The sequence below is a fragment of the Corapipo altera genome, unplaced genomic scaffold (assembly GCF_003945725.1).
Source record: "Corapipo altera isolate COAL_440 unplaced genomic scaffold, ASM394572v1 0, whole genome shotgun sequence".
NCBI classification, from domain to species: domain Eukaryota; kingdom Metazoa; phylum Chordata; class Aves; order Passeriformes; family Pipridae; genus Corapipo; species Corapipo altera.
The window spans coordinates 9,857,951-9,869,918 of NW_020884872.1; the positions used below are offsets into that span (position 1 = coordinate 9,857,951).

Below are 11,968 nucleotides of genomic sequence, written 5' to 3' on the forward strand. Positions count from 1 at the left end.
CTTCTTGAATGTTACAACAAATATTGAGGCATGAATAACAAGTAAATTATGTAACCTTACATATCAGTTAGATCTATAAGTTAAGATAACAGTGGGAAGAGATGCTGGAAATCTGATTTTATAGCACTGCATATGTATTTTAGTCATTCAAGCTGAGAAATGCTATAGACAATAGCTTATTTTACTATTCTAGTTTGCAGATTGAAATCCTAAGTGAATGTAATGAAAATACGCATTTCTACAATTAGGAAAGAAATTTAACAGGAGAAAAGAACGTGGTTTCTTCTGAAAAATATTGAAATAACGAAATATTTCAATAGACCACTTTCAGTGGAGTTTTTTAAGTCTTGAGATGTCATCATGGTGCTGTATTATTGTCTCATTTATTATGTAAGCTTTATTTGCTATTTAATAACTATGCAACTTTACTATATGAGAAATAACTTTAACCATTTCTATATAAATATTATAAAAATGTGTGTTAATTTTTAATAATTAAGTATTAAAACTATATTTTGAACAGTGAAATAAGAGATAATTCACACTTTTTAAAATTAAATTACTAATAAAAAAAGATCATGAGAACATGAAGAACATTTGCAGTTTTATTGGAGCTCAAGAGAAACAATTTGCTTTGTACTTACTGCCCTTCACAGAATCCTTTTTCTTCCTATAGGAAACAAGACTGTGTGTTTTAGTATGTACTTGCTGCCTGTTTTATTTTTCATGTCCTTAGTGTGGATAATTTTTAATTTCCAGAACTTTTATTTCTTATTCTACTCACGTAGGCAACACGGAAGGAGATTGAGAAACGGCAAGTCCAGCTTAAGAGCATCAGTGATTTAGGAGAGAATTTGAAGACAGTGATGAAAGGAAAGGAAAGCCTGGTGGAGGATAAACTCAGCCTGCTGAACAGTAACTGGATTGCGGTAACTTCACGTGCTGAGGAATGGTTCAATCTGTTACTGGTAAGGAAAATGCATCTGTTCACACAGGGGAAATGTTGTGTTCCATTGTACATACCCAGACTTATAGGAGTGCTTTTTCTGGTGCCTTGGACTGTCCTTATTGAATACACAGGTACACAGACAATCAGACTTATTGTTGTTTAGTACGTTGTGCCTGTTTTAAGAATCTGGTTGTTTACAGAGTGGAATCTTGATTGTTAGTCATTCCCATTCCTGTCAGTCTCTAGTTCTTACACTGTTTTGGTTTTGTTTTTCTAATAAATGAAATGCAGTTTCTCCCCAAGGACAAAGACTAATATAAATCACGTGAAAGAAACAGTCAGATAAGTCAAGTAAGTCTTGGTATTGATGTTAACAACTTCAGCTGCTTTTGGCTGCATTAGCATTTCTGTTTGGAATAGCACAGTTGGGAAGTAAGTCTCCCCTTGCAAGTGGATTTGGTCGCAGGGTAGGTCTGCTGTGTGGGAATTAGACTCATTTCAGAGGCAACTAAATCAGAAACTCTGCTCAGGGTGCACACCTGATGTGCTAAAGGACTATGATTTGGTCTTTCAGAACTGCACGATCCTCTTTTGGATCATTTTCTAGGGCATGTTTAGATAGGGATAATTCCTTAATGGGACTGGATTAAGCCTAGTAGAAAGTAAAATCCCTAATACACATATAATACAGATTCAGGAGCCTCAGCCCCAGCTGCTTCAAACTACTGATAGTCACATAACTTTATCATACCTTAAAATTCATTCTGTCATAAAGAGATGACAACTCGAACCCTTAAACACAGAAGGGTCTTAACCACTGGGCCGACAGAATGCTTTGGGAAATCTTGCATGCTATTTCTGTTCCTCAGAGCATGGGAATGCAGTTTCAACACAGAGAGACTGAAGTGATTCTCAAGGGTTTGTTAGCCTTTATCGTGACTTTTCAGAGCTTGATGTGTTTGAGCTGCACTAGGGTATGTATGGCGACATTACAAACGTTTCTGCAGTTGATATACAGCATCACTACAGAGTTTCCTCAGCTGTATGCAGTATACAACTGGAAGTATCTGGAAAACTTAAGCATTTCATTCAGTATGATACAGTTGTACAGGTTCAATATAGAACTGATTATAAGAAGCATATAATGGAGTTTATAGATTGATATATTTATGTATTCCTGTACTTTCTCTCTCTACTTGGATTCTGTGGTTAATGTTTACTAATACCCATGATAAGAGGATCTTAGAGAGGTAGTTGGGTTTTTTAGCAATTTTACAGGTAAAAAAAAAAGTACATACATTTGGAGGCCAAAAGAATTATTTTGAACGCCTTTGATCTCAGGTGTGTGGTTGTGCATATATATTGTGTGGGATATGCACAGGCCACATTGTAGTGAGGTCACCAAAAAAGAAAAAACTTCTAAATTAAGTAGAGAAATGAAGATTTGTCAGAATATCAACTAGAATAGCTTTAAAAAATCTCAAAGCAGAGAAGTTAGATGAAATGTAAATAAGAGGTTTAGATACAAAGCTACCATTCTTGATTGTGACTTTGCGAGTGTGTTCTTGTTGCCATCTGAGTTTCAATCAACTTACTGTCTTTCCAAAATGAGTTCTGTACCTCATTCTTGGGAAAGTCTTCTCTCCACCTCCAGTAGGTCTGGCTAACAGCTTCCTGTTCCTCTCAGCAGCCCCGCTGAGCTGCAGACACTGGCATCTTGCTGTGATTTTATTGTCCTCCTGCCTGTCACTTTGGAATCTTCTCTCTCACTCCTAGAATGTCTTTTTAAAGAGACTTCACATATAAAGTGAAGCAAACAAACAACAGATTCTATCCTTCACAGAACAAAGCAGTTATTGTGTAAAATAAACAAGTTTTCATAACATCATAATGTGTGCATGTTTGCCACAATTGGTATAATTACAGCTACTATTTCAGTTCTGATTACATTTTTTGTATGCAGTATTTACCTTTTCCACATACAGGAATATCAAAAGCACATGGAGGCTTTTGATCAGAACTTAGCTAATGTCACAACTTGGATGTATCGTGCTGAAATACTGTTGGATGAATCTGATAAACAAAAACCCCAGCAAAAAGAGGAAATTCTTAAGGTAAAAAAATGTGATTTTCTGGAAAGCATTAATTTTATTCTAAAAAGGACTATGTCAAAACTAGCATGTATTGAAAGGTATCACAAATTGATTAAAATTCTTTTTTTTTTCTGTGATAAAGCTACCCTCTGGCAGCTTGTAGATTACTTAATAAATTTTCTTTGTATTACCAAAGTTAAATCCCTGCAGAAATAAAACCAGATTGTTATTATAAGTCTTGGAGACTTCCTGGTGAGTAGAACAGCAGCTTATTAAACATATGTCTGCTGGAAAATACTCCTTAAACAAAAGTTTTGTTCTGGTTGATCAAAATCCTTTTTTCTTCTTTTCTGTACCCTTCATTTTTAATTGTATTTCTGTTTTTCTGTGATACTTTTCCAATATCTATGGTATCTCTGTCATATGGCTGTTTTAATTCTATAAACACTGTTTACATTGATGCTGGACCAGCACCAAAGACAAGAATGTTGTATGGTGAACTAGCTGTATAATCATGGGTTAGTATTAGCATTAGTATTGCTCAGAAGGTTTTAATTGGCCGCTTACATCTTTTGGACAAATGATGAAAAATTAACCTGCAATATGCATGCGAATTTTAAAGTATCTAATTTAAAATACCTTCTTTATGAGCAATTTTAAATTATTATCTATATGGACTTTTTTTTTTCTTCTGAAATCAGTGTGAAAATTTGCTTTGTATTGAACTCCATGGTCAGGATATACTATCTGAGGAACAGTGTGCAAATCAAAATCAGAATTGTATTGCTGACACTAACATAATGATACCATTTACTAAAGCAAAACTTTACAAATTCCAAGATAGAGCATAAATCAATGCCTCATTGATCTCAGCAGGATTACGGGACTGGCTTTTTGTAGTTGAATGAACAATTTTTCTACCATCAGATACAAAGTAAAATTATCTTTGACATCAATACTGGTGTATATGTTTGTATTGCACAAAGGCATTTCATGCAGACAATTAAATGTAATTCTCAATGCCCACTGTGTTCATGATTCCTGAATGCCTTGCTATCCTTTTTTTACATCTGCTCATCCTGGGATCTACTATTAAGATTACTATTGCAGAGGATAAAGATTTTTACCCTCTTTTTTCGTTTGTTTTTTTTTTTTTGTAGTAGACTTATGGAAAAAATTACGAGTTTTTCATCTGGTCATTTTTACCTGCTTGAACTATGTCCATGAACAGTAATGAGAGCAATAGCTATATATCCAGTTCCATAATACATGAATTAGCAGCTCTTTCTAGCTTTAGAAACATAGAATAATTTAGTGTGTTCTGAAATATGGTGCAATATTATTGCAGATAAGAATCTGCCTGGAAATAACGATCACCATTAATTTCCTTTAGGAAATATTAAAATAGACATGTAGTTACGTTCCTCCTGTAAATTTGAGGAACGTGAGTGGGAATGTTGTCTAATGTGTTTCTACTGGATTTACACACTCATGCATAATTATCTGAATTTGCTTTGTGGTTTTGCTCCCTATTCCTTTGCACACTTTCTCTCTCTCTCTCTTTCTCTCTCTTTGCATTTATTACTAACTTCAAGCCCTGTCTCTTGCTCACGGACTGTAGCGCTTAAAGGCTGAGCTGAATGACATTCACCCAAAGGTGGACTCTGTGCGTGACCAGGCGATGCACTTGATGACAAACCGTGGGGATCACTGCAGGAAAGTAATAGAGCCTAAACTGTCAGAGCTCAACCAGCGATTTGCAACTGTATCACAGAGAATTAAAAGTGTAAAGGTAGGAGCACTTGCTTCCATAAGGAGATGCATTAAAAAAATGTCATTTATACAGGGTGCACAATTGCAACTACGTAGTGGGCTGCAGTTTATCCAAAAATTAAGCTTTTAAAGGAAAACAACGTAGAGCCTAACACTATATTTTTTTCCTGTGTGAATATTTGGGTTTTTTTCACTGTTTCACAATTAGAAGTATTCACTGACTTTGTATGAATGTAACAATGATTATTTCATTAACTTACAAAAAATGAACATCTGAGAATTAGTAAGATTCTTTAATTTCTCAAAGTATGAGTAGCCTTTTTTTTTATATAGATTGGGTTTTGAGACCTATATTTTCATTAAATGTACTCAGTCTTTTCCTGAGTCTATGATTCACAAAGGTTTGAGACAGGAATATGTAGATAGAGCTTATATCAATGATACTTCAACTACTCATTTGTACAACTAATTTGATTACTGGATCTGAATTCAGTATGGATTAGGTAATTTTTAGCCAACTGAGTGTGACTTCTGAATTGGAATGAGGAAGGACATAAGACACCTACTTCCTCCATTGTATTTGCTGCCTTTATTGTGAAGAGATATTCAACAGATTAAATCAGGCAGCTATGCAGGTTGGTATATAGGATAATGGGAATGCATGGATCCTGATCTAAAGTATTTTTACTGATTACTGTAATAACACTGGAAATAAATGCACAGAGGATCCATGGCAAAGCAGGAAATAAGCTTTGCAAAAAGCATAAGTGAAGAGACATGGTTTTCATGAGTTGTTTGGGGACTATGCAGTGCTCAGTACCCTGCCTAACCAGCACATCTTTGTGGATATTTGGGTTTGTGTAGGTTTCATTTCTGAAACAAAAACAAATAATCTGTACCCTGAATAAAGGTAATTTTTTTTTTTTCCTAATGACCATCAGTAGTATTTCAGCCATTCCAGTGTGCTTCTCACCTATTTCTTACACAAGTACAAACTGTAGAGTGAGGACATCTTGGCAAAAATCCCAAACAACTGTGTTGTTTGATGTTTTTGCTCTGAACATCTGCTGTCTGCAGTCTGGATTTCTGTCTCAGTTTTACTTTGCACTTCCATGATGTTGTAAGCATACAGAGCTGACGCAGCCTTTGATAGGGTCCTATGAAATTATTACTTGTATTAGGGAAAAATGAGACTGCTTATCAAGATGAAGTGTCTTCAGAACACAGCCTGCAAATGTCTTTCACCTGGCAACCTTCTCTCTCGAGTGTTCTTGCATTTATGATTGTAGAGGCAAGATGAGCTGGAATGGTAGTACCACAGTAAGCTTTACAGAGGATGTACCTAGCAAGATGAGAGGAGTTACATCAGCACACAATTATAATGTTAAATTAGAATTCAGGGGACCTTTTCCAGGGGCCCTTTGGGGAATGGACAACTGGAATGTGATTCCCAAAGGACACCTGTAATAATCAACATTGCATCAGATGGAGAGAAAAACACTTGTCTGAATTATTGACAGTTCTACTGACTTGCATTCGGATAAAGGACCAAATTGCTGCGTGCCTTATTTTGTCCACTGTGTAATGTAGGCAATTGCACTTCCCTTAGTCTTCAATTCAGCTTCATGAGCTGAAAAGTTATTATTATATGGTGATATTATACTTCCTAAGTGGATTACTTTTTTTTTCTGTATATCCAGGTAAAAATTATTCACGTGGTGAAAGATTAAGACATTAATTCAAGAAGATTGAAAGCTCTCATAACCTATTTTTAATAGTTTCTCATCTGTTTTCAAATTAGCTATATTTTTTCAGATACAATTCTCAGTACAACAGTGAAGAGAATAAGAAATTATCTACTAAGTTAGTAAATGGTAGTATGTAATGGTCGTGTCCTGAATTAACAAATGTTCATAGTGTACTGAAATGAGACTTAACATTTTCAAGTAGTCTTTGAACCTCATTCAGTTATTGGAATTTAATTTAATATTTTTCTTTCCACTCTCCTTTTCATCAGTATTTTTAACCTTTTTTATAGATTATAAAACTTATATTCCAGTTTTATTAGTTGGTTTGTCTTTTAATGAGATTTAAGTACTTTAGAAAATATGCTTCAGAGTGTTTGAGAAGAAATTACTGTGTAGTATGCTATTATTTCTACCTCAGTTGAAGTGCTTGCTGAGTGCAATTTTGAGCTTCTTGATGAAAATTTGTGAACACAGGATTATTCTCTATAAATATTGTACATTATTATATTTCCATTAATGTTTGTGAGTGCAAAATCTGTGTCATTAAAATAATCAACTGAATACAATTAAAACTTTTCTACCCTGATTCTTCCAGGTCATCTCTGAACAGCTGAGAACAAATTTCAGTTGACATCCAGTCTCTCTTGTTTTATCTGTTTAATTTTGATTGTTACCATCTTCATTAGAAGTTTTTGCATATAATAATAACTAGTTATACTGGAGGGAAGAGTGAAAGAGAGCTGATTAGAATATAATGAGCTTATGCCTTTAACAGGGTGACAAGTGTATGTCCAAGAGTTCCTATAATGTTATAAAGTCTTAATTACCTTTAAATATAAATATTATGCAAAAATTGTTGAGATTTTTTTCTTGTTCTTGCATTTGAAGCTTTGAAAGAAGAAAGCTTTTTCTGTTGATCCTTTGCAATGCACTTAATAAATATATTGTATATTGTACATTAAACTATTCACAGGCACTCGTATCAGATCAACAAAGGGTGGTGTATTGTTGTTAATAAGTGTCAAGTCTCTTGTTTGAGAGTGAGAGTTTAAAACTGAATACGAAGCTAAAGCACCTTAATTTTACTGTCATTTATTTTGGAACAATTGAGTCTATTTTGTTTGGTTGACAGTTGTTTGATGCAGAATTTTTGTTGAGACTTTTTGAAACAGAAGCTCTTTTAGCGAAGTTTTGTTGGGTTTTTTTCAGTATGTTATATAATATTATTAGAGGAATATTTTACACAGAGATTTTGTCCTTTGTTTTGTATAATTCACCTGGCACTTTTGCTGTTTTTTGTGAGAGAGCAATAATTTCAAAACCGAACCAGAGTATCATTAAAATTTTCTCAACTGGTAATAGTAGGATTTTTTCATCTGAATGTATTGCTTGTTGTTGTATGAATGATTTCTGACAAACCAGACTTAACCAAATAGTGTAAACATCTTTGTTTTTAGACAAATTTTTATATTACACCTTTTATTTGCACCTTTTCTTACACACAGATCGGAAACTATCTTTTTTTTCTCTTTTCATTTTCACTCACCATAAAATTCTTTTGTTTACTTGTGTGGAAATCCTACATATATTCCTATCTTTACTTATATCTTTGGGTACTTTGAGTTGTATGGTGTAGATATTTTTCAATGTGATGGAAACTCTACCATTATTTTAGCAATAGGGGATAGAACAGATGTCTCTTTTCATTTATGTCTCTTATAAAACTATTGTGTGCTTTAAATAAATAATCTTTGTATTTCTCCCATTTTAGCCCTTCATTCCTGTGAAGGAATTGGAGCAATTTGACTTCGATATACAAAAAATGCTTGAACCACTGGAGGTTGAAATTCAGCAGGGAGTGAATCTGAAAGAGGAGGACTTCAATAAAGATATGGTAATTTGGCTGAAATGGAAGTCTGAGCAAACCAGACATGGAGATGAAGAAACCTGAGTTAAAATTAGAAACCCATATTTGTGTTAGAATCTTTAGATATAACTTGGGCAAAATTTTACTATGTTAATATATTATAAAATCAAAAGTCCCAAATTAGCATTAACTAAAATTTTTAGTGCTAACTTAATTTCTAGTTTATCAGAAAAAAAAATGTGATCCTTATGAAAACACTAAGCAGACCAGGAATATTATCTATGGGTTGTATATAGTACCAACAGTATTAGAGAATAGGGAACGAATATTAAAATCTCTGTAGCAGCATGAAGACCAAGGAAAGTCAGAATGATGTATCTAAATGGACAATATAGTAAAAGAATACATTCACTAAAAATAAATGCTAATCAAAAGGAATGTCACTTGCTAATTTGTTCTTAACCAGTCTTCTTATAACATGCAATTTAAATAGTTTTTTTGACTGTCGTAGGCTTTATTACTCATGTTTGCTAACTGCAAAGAGTAAAATCATTTATGTATATCAGGGGGGGAAAAAGAGAAAAGAGAAGTTAAATATTGCTGTTCTTTGCTATTATTGCTATTGTGGTATGTTTTCTCCAAAGTGATTTTCAGAGAGATAACATTTCTTGGCTGTGCAATAATGGAGATTCATCTTTAAAACCTGCTCTTCATGAATCCTCAGAAAGATTAAATATGTATTTGTTTCTAACCAATGTAAAGACTCGATATTATTTCCCTTCTAAGGAATTCCTCAAAGATGTCTATTTTATGTCAGTGCTGGAAAGAATCTTCACAGGCTTTTATTTTCATTTATGCAGGAAAAATAACAGTTAAGGCAACATGTACTGCAGTGGTAATTTCTAAGTGAATCAAGTTTGAAGGGGCAATTTCCACTGCTTGAGTATATTTGGTTCCCTTTCTTTACATCCAAATATTCAGTGTGGTGCAAGACACTCCCAGAAACTGTGGCACAGATTCAGCTTCTGCATAAAAAATATTTAATGATACCATTTTTCCTTCCAGAATAGCTGGTTTGCAAAGTGATGATACATGGAATGGTCAGGAATTGCACGGTCTCCTGCTGTACTGGCACTTTCAATCACTACTGACAGTAATTTGGAATATTTTAGATATATCTATTCTTTTTACTTTAAGATATATTTTACCGTTTGGCCTTTAATGTTTTCACTTGTTATCCTGGATGTTGCATAAACTCTAACATCAAACATCTGTAGGTTTTCAGTGCTGTCTTACTTTTATCCTTCAAGTGGCTGCATGTGTTATAGAAAGCAAGTATAAGTTACTTGATCTTCAATATAGAACTGCAAGTAGCTGTTACATGCCTACTTTAGCAGAGGAAGATATTTTAGTATGCTTGTATCTCTTAGTACTTTAGTAATAATTAGATTAGGATGCACGTCATTTTGTGGTTTTTTTTTTTAAACTCAGAGTGAAGAGGATGAGAGCACAGTGAAAGAGTTGCTGCAAAGGGGCGACAGGCTTCAAAAGGGAGTCACAGATGAGAGAAAACGTGAGGAAATAAAGACAAAACAACAGCTGTTGCGGACTAAACATAATGCCCTCAAGGTATAGGAGCTACAATAATAAGCACATGCTACTAAAACCATTTTTGTCTTCATTTCAGGGCACTGTTTTGTTAAATGAGTCTTCATTACTATTAAGAGATGAGTAACCTGAAACTATTTGGCTACAGATGTATTTTCTTATGCGGTTCTCTTGATGCCTTGCAAAAGGCATTTTGCAATCTCCATCTTAAGAAGTGCTGTCTTATCCACAATATTACAATTGTGTGATTGCCACTCGGACAACAATGATGGCTTTGATAATCCCTTTTTTAATATATGATGTGTATTTTATATTTCTCCGACAGCAGTCAAGATTAAATCAGTTATCACAAACTTATATTCGCAGTTGCATAACATACTTCTGACCATGAATGAGTTGGTTTCTCCTTTAGTAAAATATTTACACACTTCATTCTTCAGTTACAAGGATGGCTCCAGCCACTCTAGAGCAGGGGGGGGTGGTAGTACCAATAGACTGAGCAGCTAAGAGGCTGGAAACCAAAATTGCATGTGAAAACTCTGTATTGCCACAATCCTGGAGGTATAACTGTATGGTGTTGTTCCTAGAAACACACATGGTGAGACCTATTTGGGCCAGCTATTAAGTGTAATTGGAAGTGTTGTCTTTCCATGGAAAAATAAAAGTGAGGAAAGATAGAATCTTACAGTTGTAGAGTCACCTTGGTCACTTACCTGGAGCTGTAGGCTCTTGGCTACTGTAGAAGAATTTTTATCTCATCAGCAGATAGAATTTTAATTTCTCTTGATAATTTTCATTAAATTGTCCTTGGTTTGGGGAACATGGTATGTTTACATCTTATTATTACTTACTTTTAAGCAGCCTCTTTCCTTTCCTGTGGATTTCATTCCAATTCTTAAAATTTTGCAGGTCTGTGTGAATTCAGGAGAAGGATAGCTGGAATATACTATTGTTTTGTCCATATTTAAAAGAACCTTGAAATCTATTAGGTGTGTCTTCAACTGTTCCAAGCTAAATGGAAGCAATTCATAACTTTTATGTTGGAGAAACAAGAACAATATTTCTAGCCCTATGCTATTGACCAGATCCTTGCTGGCTGTTTTATGGAAGAAAGAGAGTGATAGATTTTCCTTTGGGTGACTCAGTTAAGGCATTCACCCTTGCCTAACAAAATTCAAAATTGTTGAGGCAAATTCATCTGAGTGTTTTTATATAAAATGTACTAGGAATTTTTAAATTTACTTCTTAATAAGAAGTTATAGTAATTAAAATATTCTCTCAATTCTCTGCAAGCAAAGTTAAGCAGCTGAAGCAAATGTGTATTTAATAACATTTATAGGGGGAAAAATCATACATTCTTTACCTTCCTGCTAAAGAGAAATTTTAATACCTTTTAAATTGGAGTTATAAACACAAGACATTTATTATATACATGGTATTTAATTTAGAAAAAGGAAACTTGTCTTTGCATACATTTCTGCATTGCAATGACTTTCATTTGAATAGCTACAGAGTTTCATGCAGGCTAGAAATTCACAGGAGACCGCAAAATACAGAAGCCCCCTTTTGGCTAGATACTAAGTGGGCTGTGTTTCCATCTGTCCAGTAAGTATTCTGAGCAGAAGTGTTTTATATAAAATATTGACATTTATGTAAGAGTCTTAACTTCTATGAATATTGATGACTGTCTCAGTGGTTTATTCAACATGTGAACAAAACTGAATTAGATAACTTCCTTTAAAACAAACAAACCAAAAATTGTTGAACTGATGAAAATATGTTCAATTACTCATATACTTGCTTTAAATATCAACATTTAATTAAAAAAAATAGTGGCCTTGTACACTTTTTTCCCTACAGTGTTCACACACGCCAATTCATATTTTATAAGCCTTTAATTCATATTCTAATAATGTCTGCACTGTGAACA

At 34.0% G+C, this 11,968-nt stretch overlaps 1 protein-coding gene across 11 annotated transcripts in view; it reads left to right on the top strand.

Moving 5' to 3' along the window:
* The window catches only part of DMD (dystrophin), a 918,699-nt gene that overhangs the window by 305,290 nt on the left and 601,441 nt on the right, over positions 1-11,968 (top strand). For 9 of the 11 annotated variants that reach the window (XM_027636380.1, XM_027636395.1, XM_027636430.1 and 6 more), the window contains 5 exons: positions 789-968; positions 2,935-3,063; positions 4,664-4,834; positions 8,335-8,457; positions 9,922-10,059. In XM_027636380.1, coding sequence (XP_027492181.1) covers positions 789-968; positions 2,935-3,063; positions 4,664-4,834; positions 8,335-8,457; positions 9,922-10,059 — 741 coding nt within the window. The remainder of the gene's footprint in view (positions 1-788; positions 969-2,934; positions 3,064-4,663; positions 4,835-8,334; positions 8,458-9,921; positions 10,060-11,968) is intronic. The other 2 variants (XM_027636439.1, XM_027636454.1) reach the window with 2 other exon arrangements.